General features: G+C 37.8%; 2 protein-coding genes across 11 annotated transcripts in view; one reads left to right on the top strand and one right to left on the bottom strand.

The window, feature by feature from the left end:
- Window positions 1-16,931, top strand: part of mettl5 (methyltransferase 5, N6-adenosine) — a 410,912-nt gene that overhangs the window by 92,212 nt on the left and 301,769 nt on the right. The gene's annotated exons all lie outside the window — the stretch shown is intronic.
- Window positions 1-16,931, bottom strand: part of tns1b (tensin 1b) — a 228,962-nt gene that overhangs the window by 140,378 nt on the left and 71,653 nt on the right. For all 10 annotated transcript variants that reach the window (XM_079880479.1, XM_079880488.1, XM_079880489.1 and 7 more), the window contains exon 2: window positions 12,968-13,082. In XM_079880479.1, coding sequence (XP_079736605.1) covers window positions 12,968-13,082 — 115 coding nt within the window. The remainder of the gene's footprint in view (window positions 1-12,967; window positions 13,083-16,931) is intronic.

Here is a 16,931-nt window from a genome sequence, read left to right as displayed (position 1 = left end):
CAAGATCTTATAATTCATATGAAATAAATATATAATAAATGGCATACAGAGAATTATATGTGTGTGTGTAACGGTCATCAGCTGGAGTGTCCTTGAGAGCCACCTGAGGGCACTCCACATCAGACTATCATGTTTCACTCACAAACTACATCTCCCATAATTCTCTGCCTGGACTCATCAGCACTCATTATCACATTCACCTGTGTCTCATTATCTTGTTAGCTCACCCTATATAAGCCTGGTTCACCCCATAACTCACTGCGAAGTTTTGTACGTTGTTACACTGCATTTCTGAGCATTTCCACTGTTGTCTATGTTCCTGGTTCTTGATATCTGCCTGTGTCCTGGTCTCCCTGTTCCTGATTTACCCTCTGGATTTGTTTCTTTGTATGGACTGCTGCCTGTGTATGACCCTTGCCTGGATTGTGTGTGTGTGTGTGTGTGTGTGTGTGTGCCCTTGTTTATATTACATTGTGGGGACCAAATGTCCCCATAAGAATAGTAAAACCTGAGATCACCTACATTGTGGGGACCAGCCAGCGGTCCCCACTTTTCAAAAGGCTTATAAATCACACAGGATGAGTTGTTTTGAGAAAGTAAAAATGCAGAGTGTTTCCTGTGATGGGTAGGTTTAGGGGCAGGGGCAGTGTAAGGGGATAGAATGTACAGTTTGTACGGTATAAAAACCATTACGTCTATGGAGAGTCCCCACAAAGATAGTGAACCAGACATGTGTGTGTGTGTGTGTGTGTGTGTGTGTGTGTGTGTGTGTGTGTGTGTGTTTTATATTACATTGTGGGAACCAAATGTCCCCACAAGGATAGTAAAACCTGAGATCACCTCCATTGTGGGGACCAGCCAGCGGTCCCCATGAGGGAAATGGGTTAATAAACATACTAAATTATATTTTTTTGAAAATGTAAAAATGCAGAAAGTTTTCTGTGATGGGTAGGTTTAGGGGTAGGGTTAGTGTAAGGAGATAGAATATACAGTTTGTACAGTATAAGAACCATTAAGTCTAAAGATAGTGAACCAGACGTGTGTGTGTGTGTGTGTGTCTTTACTTATTACAACTTTTCACAGATGTTCTAAAGCATTCGGATATCATTAGCTAAATCATATTTTGAAGACTCACTCTCACCTTCAGACAGAACAGTCCACTCACTGACTACCTGATGCATACTGCACACAAAACTGACTAAATCTACCTGAAATCACTAACTCCAATCTGATTGGCAGGCTGATACACATCATATGGGAGTCAGAAAGTCTACCAGCCCACCTAGAGAACAAAGTCATGCTTTCAAGATACCAGGTTGATTGAATCTTGAATTTTGGAATACTGAAACAGTATTTTTGAAATTTCATTTTTTTACAGTGTACACAAACAGTACTATATACACAACTTTTAGACAGTCATACACACTACTAATGTGTTTTTTAAAGTTGGAATTAAAACAAAGATTGTTGGAGTACATTTTACAATCAGTTTTCTACATGCAGTTTCTTTGTAATTATTGTGCATTTCCGCTAGTTTCCTCACTGCTGTGCGACTGTTTTTCCTCATCTGTTATTGTCAGTCCTGTTTTTTCTCACAACAGACACACTATCGTGCCCCATGCGGGCTGCCCAGCACATTTCTGTGCATATGAGCCCTGTGCACAGAATAAAAGATCAGGACTACCATATTGGGTGTGAAAGTGCATTGTGGGGACTGTACTGTACATGGGTTTGCCTTGTTAGGAACTCAGATGTTCAGAGTATAAACACTAGGGCACTGTAGAGAGGAGAGAGAGAGAGAGAGAGAGAGAGAGAGAGAGAGAGAGAGAGAGAGAGAGAGAGAGAGAGAGAGAGAGAGAGAGAGAGAGAGAGAGAGAGAGAGCGAGAGCGAGAGCGAGAGAGAGAGCGAGAGAGAGAGAGAGGTGGAGGGGTGTGTGAAAGAGATGTAGGGAGAGAAAGAGGATTAGGAGGGGGCTTGCTTAATATCTGACACAAGGACTTAAGAATGTTCAGAAAGAGAGCGAGGAGGAGGAGCGGGGTTGGCATTTCCCATGCTGGCCTTTTGTAAAGAGCAGTGGTCCCAAAGGGCTGGGCCGTGCCGGGTTACACAGAGAGCACAATCACAGAGCCGGACCACGAGTTTCCTCAAACACAAGTACACACACATACATTCAGTCCACTTCAACATGCTACGGTCATTCTCTCAAACCCAATGGCTCCCCTGAGTGCCGCAGTGGCAAATGAGGCTTTAGTGTTTTGGCACAATCAGCACTTACGCTCGGTGGTATAACGGAACGAATGTCAAACCCTGGAGATTTTACTATACTGCTGTAGATAACTCTTTTGTGTTATGCACACTTGAGAGAGACAAAGAAACAGAGTTTAGAAGAAAAAAAAATGTTTTGCATACAATGAAAGTCAAAGAGATCCGATGTTGTTTTAGGTCAAAATGATTTGAAAGGAGGAGGAAAAAAAAAAAGAAACATTTTGTTGTTTTGCAGAAGGCATACAGATTTGGAACGACATGAGAGTGAGTAAATGATTTTAATTTTGTGTGAACTATCCCTTAAGATGGAAATAATATGAATAAATAAAATAATAAGAAGTGGAATGGAACATCCCACAGAATACTGACATCTGGATATATCACCAGGGTAAATATTAACTGTGTGCTGTTTTCTGCACTGGACACACTATTCTGGGACCAGTTGAATAAACTTTGGCATTATGATTGATAAGAGTGTTTAACGCATGCCTCAATGTCTGTGACGTATCAGACAGTCATGTGAGGAGCACAATCCATTTCACAGACAACAGACATACGGGAAATGTCTAATCGGGCCTCGTGAGAAAACATAGCTAATTTATGAGGTGGCAACTTTGTATGAATTTGTAAAAAAAAAAAAAAAAAAAAAAAAAAAATTAATTTTATTAAATTATTAATTCATTTATTTATTTATTTTATTATATATTTGATATATTAATGATACATTTTTTATTTATTTTGGAATTATTTTATACAATGTTAAAATATTGGAAGATATACAGATATGCTATGTCTCTGTGTGAGAAAGTGAGTAATAATTGTAAATCATGGAATCCATCCATTTAACCTATACATATTATTTTGCAATCAGTGTGACCCTGTTGTGTCCATTTCGAACACTCTTCAAAGTGTGATTTCAGGTGTTAACTAAGAAACAAACCCCCTGTGAGCTGTTAAGCTTTAATATCCTGTATGGACTACTTCCCACAATTCCCTCTGATGCTCATCTGGTGTGGATTCCGAGCTTTTCTCCAAGTCTAACTGAACTGCAGTCCTGAATCAACAGGCTTTCCGAAAGCCACGCTCAGGCCTGGGAACGCAGGATAAATCACAGCCACGTTTGTTGAAACAGCTGTTGAATTCAACACACATTCTGGTGGATCACAGCGCTTATGTAAGAATATAAGAAATTAACAGCATACAGTGGTCACGCTTCAGAGTGTGTGAAGTTTCATTCATTTTCAAACGTCATAAACATGTCACAAAGAGGATCTCTGCTCAATTTAAAGGCTCATAATGTACAGTATATTCTTGCACTGTCTCCTAGTGGCAAAAGCAAATACTGCAAACAGACACAAAGAAACAGCTTGTGTACAATAGATCCTGAAGCATAATACTGTATCTGTAAACAGTCTTTTTCATATATTTGTTGCATAATTTAGTATAAGGGTCAGTCTGTTTCAAAACAAATAATGCTGTCCATCAAACTAATCCCTTAAAATGAGCAAAATAACGCATCATACCCAACTAAAATGTAAAAATCTTTTGATTAAGATGTTGACTTTTGACAGAAAGCCAATCAAGGTGAATAAAAACACAATTATTGGATCTATCATTTAAATAAGGGCCCAATACTATATACTAAGTAATATAGTATTTGGTCCTTATTTAAACTAAATACTATATACATGTAGAAACTTTAAATATATATTTTTTTTTCTTTTTTTTTTTTTTTTTTTTTTTGACTACTCAAGTGATTTCCTGGCCTTATTTGAATTTTGAATCATAATGACCCATGAAGATTTTAATCCTCTAAAAACTTGTTTTTAACATAGAATGGTTAACGCTATTTTAGCAAACCAGAAATCTTTGTAAATTAAGTTTTAATTGTGTATATTATGTGCAATTTGACTTGTGTGCATTGTATGCACTATTAACACAAATTAAGCTCACCAAACATAAGAAAAAAATACTAGAAGAAAATAAATACATTTTATTCTGACCAAAATCACTCAAATGCACATCATATCATAATCACATCTTTCATCAAAGCCAATAAGGATAATAAGGGATATATTTTTAAAAAAGTAATCTTTAACTCACCAGAAGGTGGCAGCATCGCACTGGTGCATTTAACCTCAAAAGATTTTGGGGTGCTGGACCCTCCCATTCAAATTAATGGCTGAAACCAAGAAAATCTGCCTACTCAAGCCATATACAGAGACAGTAAGTCAATAATGACTAATCAGTTCATTCTATTAAGATGTGTCTTTCTGTCTGCCTTCTTTGTAGATCATCAGATGTTATGATGCAATTATCTAATTGTCCCATTAAAGGCGGCTTCATACTGAAATGCTATGTTAGAGGGAGCTGCCTTCAATTTCACACCAAATGTCTCGACATGCTTCTAAAAGCTTCAAAGAAAACGCGCAGGTTTCTCATGAATACATTCTCAGAAGTAATCTAAAAGATTGAAATAAGCACAAAAAGGAGGAAGTCCTGAGTGTGTTTACTGGCATACTAAACAGAAGGTCATGCTGAGACTGGGAGTTTTAGCTGATTAAAGTAACGATGTTAGACTCAGCACTGAGCTCGTCTATCAGCAGGGAGAAATGAACGGCCGTCTTCATCAATCTGCTTATCTCATTTCACTAATGCAGCTCCAAGAGAGGAGTGGCAACTTCAGGAAGCCCTAATGAGCTGTAGTGAGCGCTTATGTAATGTGTGTGTGTACATGAATCACAATGGCAATGACGGATGGCTGGGAAAAAGTAAACAGTGCGTGATAAACATGCTGTGGGACTTTTTTTTTTAAGGTAAAGTGTGTCATTTCAGCATGTCAAAATGAATTGCAATTTATTTAAGACTGGCCCAGCCATAACAACACTGACTCAAACAATGATGTGAGCTCTGGTTCTTAAATCTGCTTGGTTAAGTGCTGGTAAACATTCAAATAGCACTGGGGCTTTCACTGTTTGCATCACTTCACTTGCCTGTGTTTGTCAGTCCATGCATCTTTCTTTCTGTCACTCTTTTTGCAGGTTACATTGTTATGCCAGTAGGTGGCGATACTGCAAATTACTACTACAGCTACAGCAAATGCTAACCATATATTTGAAGGTTGAGCAGCAAGCTCATTGGCTGCTGATACAGCAGGAACCAATCAGCTGTGCCCTATAGAGAACGACGTGATTGCAAGCAGATTGAGTTGAGGACCTATCAGCCTGCACCATCATGGCTGGCTTTTCTACGCATACAGAAAATTCTAGTAATGTGCAAAGAATACATGGTTTCACTTTATTTTGATGTTCCCTTTTGAACATTCTGTTGACTAAGTAACGATGCACCTACATGTCTACTAACTCTCATTAGAGTGTTAGTAGAGTATTAGTAGACTGGTAGGTTTAGGGTTGGTAGAATAAGTTGACGTACTTATAGTCAGTAGAATGTCTGTTGAAGGACCATCACAATAAAGAGTTAGCAGATATTAAAGGGATATTTCACCGCTGGAAAGATGAATGTGTATTTAAATTGGGTAATTTATGTAGTAGAAATGTGAAATTATTTTAGAAGTTGGTACCTTCTAGACTGAGAATAGAATAGAATAGAATAGAATAGAATAGAATAGAATAGAATAGAATAGAATAGAATAGAATAGAATAGAATGAGGCATTTATATAGCGCTTTCATATGTACTACTGTACACCCAAAGTGCTTTACAATCATATCAGGGGATCTTTCCTCAACCACCACCAGTGTGTAGCATCCACTTAGATGATGCGACAGCAGCCACAGTACAACGGCCCCAGTGCGCTCACCACACACCAGCTATAGGTGGAGAGAGGAGAGAGAGTGATAGAGCCAATTCAGTGGAAGGGGATTATTAGGAGGCCATGATTGTTAAGGGCCAATGGGTGGAATGTGGCCAGGACACCGGGGTTACACCCCTACTCTTTACGAGAAGTGCCATGGGATTTTTAATGACCACAGAGAGTCAGGACCTCAGTTTTACGTCTCAGCCGAAGGTCGGTGCTCTTTGACAGTATAGCGTCCCCGTCACTACACTGGGGCGTTAGGACCCACACAGACCACACGGTGAGCACCCCCTGCTGGCCTCACTAACACCTCTTCCAGCAGCAACCTGGTTTTTCCCAGGAGGTCTCTCATCCAGGTACTGACCAGGCTCAACCCTGCTTAGCTTCAGTGGGGGACCAGTCTTGGGCTACAGGGTGATATGGCTGCTGGCCATATCAAAAGAGAAAAGCCAGAAAATCTATTTTTGGCTCATGTGGATGAAAGACAACAACTCCCAGAATGCACTTGCTTCGCTGCACTACGAGGCCACTCCCAAGCCACGCCTACCGGTTACAGAGGGCAGTATAGGAAGAAATGATACAACTAGGCTACTAGTCGACTCGAAACTGAAAAGACGCGGTTTTATCGTGAGATCCCCCTATGGGCGGGTTGAAAACATGCGGAACGAGCTCCTCCTACTGGCTGTAGTCTCTCGCCTCTGGACAAAAAAGCCTCCAATGACGCAAAATGACGATTTTTGCGTCATCTGAGGTTTTTTTTCCAGACACACGATACAGAAATCTCTCGTCTCAGGGGGACATGAGGGAGGGAAGCAAGGTCAATCGAAAATACTACCGGTTTTCTACTGATACAAAGCTTAATGCCAATCGGTGAAGTATCCCTTTAAGCAGACAGTCTACTAATACTCTAATGGTTGTTAGTTGACAGAGTAGTTGTAGTTGCAAAGTAAACTTATAGTCAACAGAATGTTTAAAAGGGACCATCAAAATAAAGTGTTACTGAACACATATTTCATACTGGAAGAAACAGTAAAAGTACTATGTTAGTATGCTATTCCAATATAACCGACGCAACACGAGGCACAGAAATCATACACTTCGCCTTTAAAAGACATATGTTCACTTATTTGCTGGATGGAGTCCTTTGTGTAAATGGTCTTGGACTGTTGGATTGTGTATGCACACATGGCAAACACATGCAAGTGCAAACACACACTCACACACAAATCCTCGCATCATCAGTCTCTTCAAAAGCAGCCCGCACCCCTGAGGGCGATCAGGGGAGATTTTGCATTTCTCTCTGAAAAAGGAAAACAGTCTCAATGTCCAGAGGCAGAGATGGAATGCTAATGAAACCGCAGAAAGGGCTATTTTTATGCGCATGTTTCCCCTCGACACCGTTTCATATCTCTGGGTCACCTCAGCTCTGCGCTGGAGGTGTTTATGCTGGCGCGAAGACACACCATATCAATTGATGACATTGAAAAGAAAACGAGCAACAACAGTGAGTCATGAGAGAGTCAGTCGGGCTGGTTTCACTCTCGCAGGGAAACGTGTCCAACACTGTGATCGGCTGGAATGAAAATAATCAGATGAGATCACATTACAGGGCAGGGGCTGGAAAAGGGGGACGCACGGTGCGTTCTGTCCTCTACTCTACTGTCCAGTCAGTTGCTGCTCTACTTTGCCAAACTATGACTGCTGGAGATACAGCTATTGTATGAACACACAGCTAACATTATTGTGAATATCATGATACATTTAATCTGCTTTTAATTTGTACATTTAGACTAAAAACTAAAGGGTAAAACTAGTTAGAGTCAATTTCACTTCCTTTTTTGTCAAGCGACTCATAAGAGAGACTGATGTTAGTGTTGGTTAGAGTCATTTGAGTGAGTTCAAACAGCTGCAATAAATCAATTCATAACTGATTCAACGATTAATTTGCAGCATCATTCAAAAAGGTATTGTTCATGTATGAAATGTCATAGCAAAAAAAACTGGATGGATGGATGGATGGATGATGGATGTGGATGGATGGATAGATGGATGTGATTGGATGTATGGATGGATGGATGGATGGATGGATGGATGTGAATGGATGGATGGATGGATGGATGGATGGATGGATGGATGGATGGATGGATGTGAATGGATGGATGGATGGATGGATGGATGGATGGATGGATGGATGTGAATGGATGGATGGATGGATGGATGGATGGATGGATGGATGGATGGATGGATGGATGTGATCGATTGGATGGATAGATGGATGTCCTTTGGTAAAAAACTGATTGACACAGCACAGATCAAACATCCAAAGCCTTTAAAAGCCTAATCTGCATGTATGCAATCAATTCAAGAAAACTCATATTCATTTTGCAGCTGAATTCAGTCTGACTCTGACCTGCTTTTCTAATGTCAAGTGCTCAACTGTGATCAGGGCTGCGGAGTAAACGCTTTATTTACGATTAGATGGGACACAGCTGCCTGCGCTAAAACTACATTCATTTAGGATCATGGCAGGATGCTTATCTTCCTAAAGCTTTTAAGTGCAGGTATGGTTCCTTTCAAAGAAAGTTTACTCAAACAGAGATAATTCATATATATCAGCTCAGATGAAGGCAATTACAAATGATCTACTAAAAGATAATGTCAAGTGATCAGTGATCATACTCACATAGACAAGCACATGGACTTAAAGTATCTGCTGCCTTTTAAAGGGATATTCACACTGACAGTTAAAATATATACACATTCTATACGCATTGGTGATGCACTGACATTAAAGCTTTCATTTAGAAGAAAACCCAAACTAAAATATATAGTTTATATATAATCAATTACCGGTAATAATCACTTTTATTTAATAATCAACACTCAAATCAAAACTGAGTTGCATAGAAACATTTAAGTTGCACATTGTATTATATATAACTTTATAATAATATGATTATTATGTTTATATTCCAATTTTTTGTTGAAATATAAACTTATCATGACATATTCATTCAAACACATTAAATAATGAAGACAAAAGGTAAAGTGAAAATATGTGAATTTAAAAGTAAAATAAATTATGGGATCATTTTCTTTTTTGGGTGAACTATTCCTTTAACAAGGCATAAAACTTTTTGCGATTGTTCATGTATCAACTGAATACAGCTTGTTAATTAAAAATGAGAAATCAATGTTTTTGGTTGACAAGATTTCGATGCATCACTAATAGATCACTAATGAATGTAAAGATGCTGCATTGCATCACTTCATATTTGTGACATCAAGTCATTTGATGGCTATGCAAAGCATCAACCATGTGCCAATCCAGCCACAAAGAGGACCATAAACCTCTGTCCTGTCCTTTCCATCTCAAAGCCCACAGCCATTAGAGTTCACTAAGGAGGTCTCACCCCTTTGTGTTGTGATGGACATGCACTGGAGAAAGTGGCTGTTTAACAGCTCACACAATCAGCTAATAGTCTTAACCGTCTCTAACTCAATGACTCAATACCACTCAGATGGGACAAACTCCCCAGAGACAAGTGACAATGACAGATCTATCATACTGAATGGAAAACATTGACCAAGATCATCTGCACAAGAATCTAAGGCCCGGTTTACACCTGGTAATAAGATGAGTTTTGGTCGATCAGATCGCAAGTAGACGAGGGAGACACATTCCTATTTACACCTGGTGTCTTAATCTGTCTCTTTTGTCCATTTTCAACCACTTCTGTCCTGATTTCTTCGAGGGGAGGGAACAATTCTTCTCTTTCGATCTAATGTACAAAATAAGCTCCAACAATTTACATATGAACACACCAAAGGTGACGGGAAAACACACGGAGAACATCAGCTTTCGTTTCTGCTCTGACAGCCGCAAGACCAGCCGAACGCTGTGAGTGAGTGTTAGAAATCAGGAATGATGAGAGAACGTTGTACTTGGTACGTTTTTCGTCTTCAAACCAAACTTGGCTCTCCAGCCGACAAAGTTTAAATCCCGTCTAGCTAGCCCGCTTCCCATAATGTTCACGCATTAGGTCAATAGACAGAGAGTAGACGGTCTTTTTTGTCTGTTCGGACTCGTTCCACCACATGAGCGTTTACACTACGAAAGCAATCCAGTCAAATGCGTTTTCGACTACCTCTGGAAGTGGTCGAAAGTGGACAAGCTCAAAACGTTTTAGACCCCGATTACACCTGTTTTAGCATCGTACACTTGTGATCTGATCGACCAAAACGCATTTTGATACCAGGTGTAAACACGGCCTTAAGAATCAAGTGCTAATGACTTTGAGCATAACAACACAGACTTCAGATGTATACGAATACAGAAATACAACGATCAACTTTGATACAGACATCGCTCAAGGCTAATAAATCAACATGATGACTTGATTGTTTAAATAAATATGGATTTTATTATTATTATTTTTATGTCCGACCATAACAATCTATAGTTGGCATGAGACTAATGTGATAGAATCATTTACTGTCCTTGTCTGAGCTGGACTGATGCTAAAATATACAGGACCTGAAAATGGGTGTTTTAAGCAACAGCTGCGGATTAAATGGATACATTGACTGGAAGTAAATAAATCACCTGTCACAGTCAAGAAACACAAACATCTGTAAACAACAATATAGTGGACAGTCCTACAGTCTTCAACCATTCAACTACTGAAAATGCAAAAGAGTAAGAGTATTACATTTTATTATACATATTTTAATTAAATATAATAAAATAAAAAAATATCCATAAAAAGACTGCATTAGATACAACTATTATTACAGTACAGCACCAGTAAGTAGTTTGATTTTTGCCAGAACGCTGTAGCTCTTGCTTAAAGTCTCTTTTTATTTTAAAACTATTTAAACTTTAATGTGTATTGAACCTGAAACATGCCATGTCTTGTGCAGGACTTATTCTGGATTTAAATCTGAAGATTTCTACAGATGGAGAGCATCAGACGTCTCTGACAAAAGTTTAACAGCAAATCTCTTTCTTGATACTTGAGTTTCTGCTGGCACTGCTTGGTTTTATGTAACAGATGATAATAAAGCGGTGAAGTGGAGAAATGGAGACCTGGTTTGCCAGAACCCAGCGAACCAGACGAATACTGCCTTTATAGTTACAAGCCTGAACACATTTGACCATTACCGTTGACCCAATATGAGCCTAACTCTAACTACTCATCAGAAGAAAGTCTGCACTGCCTGGTTCATCAATGGCTATGTAATGAAACAGGGAGTAAAAATGCCCGTCCGTCTGTGGAAAAATAAATACTTTTGCTCACACTGACAGAAATTAAGACACTGCCCAACGCACCACGATGACCAGGGCCATTTTTGGCCATTTTGGTGGATCTATATGAGATCCATAATGGTCCCTGTTGGTATTTGTAAATAATATGAATCTCAAGAGGTATTATTATATGAACAATAAATGTACAATTAACATATTAGACACAGTCTATATTAAGTTATTTAGATTACTTTTGCAACATTTCATGTATTAAAGGTATAGCGGAGGATTTTCCCGAATTTTAGAAAAGAACCGCCCTCTCCACTTTTTGAAAAAATGCACATGCGCAACACTCTACCTGCTCCCGAGAGGGAACGCCTATTAAACGTGTGCACGAGCTAATCATAGCTTACATTAACTTTTACTAGCAGGGATTTTAAATGGATTTCTCCAAATAGCATGCCAAACTTTACCTGTCGAGTAGAAACTTTGCGACTGAGGCATCAGCCCAACCTGTGTTTTGAGCGCACGCCATCGTGTGAATCGTGTGCACGAGCACGTACGACGGCCTTACGTAAACATATCACCAGAATGATTGACACTTAGGAGGACCAATAGTCTTGATGATCCACCCGGAAAAAGAAAATCCTCCGCTATACCTTTAAATAAAATATTATTTATCATTGCCTGTCCGTTACATAAATATGCATTTGCCAGATCTTGCCCTATAATTATGTGATCAAAATACATTGCCAGTATATTTTAAACTATTTACAGTTCAATTTAATTTCATATAAGATATAAGACAAATGAGATAACGATTGAAGCATTTGATTAAAATAATGATATGATTCTGAAAAATATTTCATAGGAGCCCGAGAACTATTATACTGACCATAAGACACTTTACAGCTTTTTTTTATTTTATTTTTTTATGTGGTATAGCGTCACTATTTTACTAAATCACTAGTTATTTTGCTGCCGTTGTCATTCATTTAAAAATGATACTTTTTCAATATATTGGAATATTTGAAAAATTCCATCTTCCTTATTCTAATATTCAGCCATATAAATACAATTAAGACTAATTAATTGCAAAAATGCAGTGTCATTATGTTAACTTGCTAACAGAGGCCCCCTCTAGATTAGAAACAGCCCTGATGATGGCGAAGACCCTGACGTTAATACATAAACCTCAAACATAAACCAGGCTTTGATTTCTAGACTTCCCCTGATAAAGTCTGACATTCCATTCTGGCTGAATCTTCACCACAGCGGGACTCAAAACAGGTGAATCGCGGAATATCCGCCCCAAGCATCCAGTATTAATGGGAAACTTGTGTGGCTCTTTCACTCTGTTCTGCGCCTAAAGTCACACAGGCGATGATGTCATCTCCAGTGGCCAACAGGTGTTGTGTGGTAGAAGCGCTGCCTGTAACGCCACACACTCTCCCTCAGTGGCCTAATGGGGTTAATGATTACGTTTCATTAGAGGAAGTGACTGGCTGGTCACTGGGAGCAGCTGACACCCTCACACACATCTTGACCTTTTTCCATTAACTCTCATCAGATGCTGGGACGGACAGATGTCCCTAGTGCAAGACACCCCACAGGCGGTCCACCCTCCCCTGGACTGACCTCTGCAGATGAGACCCTCATTGTTCACAGTCTGCTTGCACACGCCACAGTGCTTCCCCTTCTTGAACGTCTTCAGCCGGAAGGTGTGGGAGTGGACGGCTTCAAACTCTTCAGGCTGCAGTGGGAGAGAAACAAGGACAATTATTGAGATGAAAAAATAGGCTTTCAATGAAAGGAACCATCATTTCAAATAAAATTAGGTCTAATGAAAGAATTGAAGTACAATAAAAACCATCAAGGCATGTTTTTCACACTGTTTTTCACTACATTAAAACAAGGAAGAATAATATTTAATGATAAGCAGCAATATAACAACACATAGTAATAAACAGCATCATTTAACTGATTATGTTTTCATACAACATTGCAATGTATAAAAAATATGTTCTGTCATGACACAAAACAAAACGCTGAATATAGGTGAGAAAAAGTAACGTAATAAATCATGTCATATATATCCGTACATATCATCAAAAAAATATACCGGGCTAAAAACAGAATACCAAATATCAAAAACATTAACAGTTGACATATTTCTAGCAATAACCATTATTTCGCCCAGTGCTTCATCTTATCCAGTCAATTACATGCATATTTATTTTCTTAGTGTGCGCATACATAAGAGAATCAGCTTATCTAGGAAAAAACAAAATGTCGAGATCGCCTTGTTCTTTTTTCTCTAAAGTGAAAATTTAACCCAGACCGTCTCGATGAAACAGAGAACCTTATTTGGGAATGTTGCAGCTGCGTTTAGGTATGACTGAGGCCCCCGTGCTTCACCCTCAGTAGGAGCGAGAGGGGAGAGAGGGGCCATCCAAAAACAAGAGAGCCATGGACAGGATTTGGGCCGCTGCAGGTGTGTTATGTAAGCTGGAACTGCACATTTGGATCTGAGCTGTGCTCCCCTGAACGGCCCCCTGTTTTAGGCCTTCATGGTGTCATTATCCATAACAACGTCTGACGTTTCTTTTTCCTGCCTGCATTTCATGTTTAAGTGTTAAGCAGGAGATTTGAAACAAGAGGGTGGTAAAAAAGTGAAACAATTGAATTTGTTGATAATGTGCATGATGGTGATGTCTAAGATGAGTAAATACCCTTAAACTGATGGCACAAGTTAAATAATCAATGTTTCAGGTTTATTATAGTTAACTTTCTAAAACAATTAAACAAATTAAATTAAATTAAATTAAATTAAATTAAATTAAATTAAATTAAATTAAATTAAATTACAATAAATTATAAAACAAAATAGAAAAATAGCAGTACATTTCAGATTTATCAGTTAACTTTCTAAAATATTAAATTAAATTAAATTAAATTAAATTAAACATAAAAAATAAAATAAAAAAATAAAAAAATAATAAAATGAAATAAAATGAAATAAAATAAAATAAAATAAAATAAAATAAAATAAAATAAAATAAAATAAAATAAAATAAAATAAAATAAAATAAAATAAAACTTATTTTATTTCAGCTATAGTTGCCAAGGCTATGTTTTTCATTTTCATTTAGTTTAACTTGATGTACTAAAATAACTAAAACTGAAATATAAACAATATAGACAAAAAAAAAACTGACAACAAAATTACTAAAACTTTAAATTAAAATGAAAGCAGAAAATATAAAAGTAAAAAAAAACACATACATATTTTATTTTATTTTTTATTTTTTTTTATTTTTTTCAGTGTATATCAATGATATATAACACTGGTGCAGTCCAAGATGTTTTAGATCAAATAGGGTTGAATAGGATGAATAATTTCAGAAAAAAATGGGTGTGATGCTTAAAATAATTAAATAAAAATGAATTTAAAGGAGGAATGAATGAATGAATGAATGAATGAATGAATGAATGAATGAATGAATGAATGAATGAATGAATGAATGAATGAATGAATGAATGAATGAGCAGATTTAAGCATCATGTAGGCAGCGCTCCCCTTCGACTGCCAGTCTGTCTTGGCAGGGATCTGATATGCCACGTGTCTCATGTATTGTGATGCTGACGGGGCAGCACAGAGAGGACAGTGAACTTCAGCTAGCACTCGTGCTGCAGTGTTTTCTGACATTTGGACAACAAGCTCCCAAGTGTCTTCATTCTGTAGAGTTTGTCAGAGTGAGCAACAGTGACTAAAGGGGAGGAGCTTAGCAAACGCCAGATGCTGTGAAAATGCATGTTATGGATCAGGAGAACTACTGTATAGAAGAAATGACTGTATACCCCCTCAAAGTCAACATCTGCATCTATAGCCTGAAACTAGTTAAGGAAAGAAACGCCACAGTAAACATGAGTCTGTGCCTATACTGCATCTGAATTGGCTCTATTATTTAATCTTAATTCTGGAACATTATGACCATTTCTTTATGATCCATAATGCAAAGCAAAGCTAGAATCGTGCTTGAGGTTTTATTTCATTTGGACAAAGATGCTTTATGTGCAGACCTCACCGGAATGAAACTCCACGGGACAGTGTGACATTGACGGCTACGTGCCAACAATGACACAGTCTCATTTCTATTCCTCCATCAGGACGAGCCTCGGCACCAACTTAATGTGATTAGCCTAATCTAATTAGCCATAAACAATCAATGCGCCGGATAGGAGCCCCAGTCTGAGATCTGTGTGTCTTTAACAGATCCTGGATGATACCATCACAATCTTCACATACAGACATACACATGCAGTCCGGCACCTGTGTATGTGTACAGCTCAGTTTGAAATGCCAGAAATTAAAGAAACTAATAAAGACTTCATTTACTCACCCTCATGTTGTTCTAAACCTGTATTATGTTTCCATGAATTATGTGGAAAACAAAAGGAGAACTTCTGAAAAAACTGTCAAGGACCAATAATCAGCACCATAAAAGTAGTCCGTATGAATTGTTTGCTATATGCCAAATCTTCTGCAGCCATACAATTCTGAAATATCAATACTTCCGACTGATACTGATGTTGGAAGAGAATCAAAATGAAAAATGAAAAAGAAAAAAAATGAATTGCGTTCGCAAATATTTGTGTAGGACAGGAACTATTTCTCCATCCACTCATCTGAACACTAGATTCAAACAGACAGAGCAGTGCAGTATTGAAATATGCATCTTCTTTATGACTAAATAAATAAATAAACAAATTATTATTATTAATTTGTTGTTGTAAATAAAATAATAATATATTTTTGTTTTTGTTGTAATAATAATGATAATAATAATAATAATAATAATAATAATAATAATAAATCATGTTCTATATTTTTTTTATTTGATTATAAGTTGGATAGTCTGTTTTTTTTTTTATGTTAACAGCTCCCCAGAAATGCAACTTTCCATTTAATAGAAGTATCTATACTGATATCAATATTGACAGCATTAACCTTTATAATGCTTGGTTTGAGCAAGTCTCTCACAACCAAAATTCTGTAAATATTCACACAAAAAATCTGTCACTTCACTAAAAATCTTCCCCTGATCAATGGTCAATGATGGTCAAATCTGATCCAACATTTGAATGCATTTATTAAAATATTTTGGAACAACTTAAGTTAAGTAATGACAAAATATTCACTTTGGGTAAACCATTCATTTGAAATCAAAACACTTTCTCACATTGCCAAATATTGCATACCTGCACTCCTTTTTCTTTCAGCATACCACACACAAGAATGAATACTGAGGGAGCCTCAGGACAAATAAAAAAAGAGCAAGAGAGAGCGCAAAAGACCAGACAGGAAAATGTCTCAATCAGAGCTCGTGTGAGAGGAGAACGAGACTCGTCTACGTTCCTGACAGTGAGACGGGACCCCGTGAGCTTTTATTCACACGCCTACAGGAGGCTAAACTGAAGAAGACTGAGAAACACTGACAGAAAGAATCTTGGCACACAAACATACACTCCTCTCCTGATACTCCCTTGTTTACTCCGAAAATACATACGTATACATACCCCCCCAAATCAATATGACCAG

The sequence above is a fragment of the Squalius cephalus genome (assembly GCF_949319135.1).
Source record: "Squalius cephalus genome assembly, chromosome: 9".
NCBI classification, from domain to species: Eukaryota; Metazoa; Chordata; class Actinopteri; order Cypriniformes; family Leuciscidae; genus Squalius; species Squalius cephalus.
Note: the sequence above shows the minus strand (reverse complement) of the source record. Positions and strands in the feature narration are given on the sequence as shown.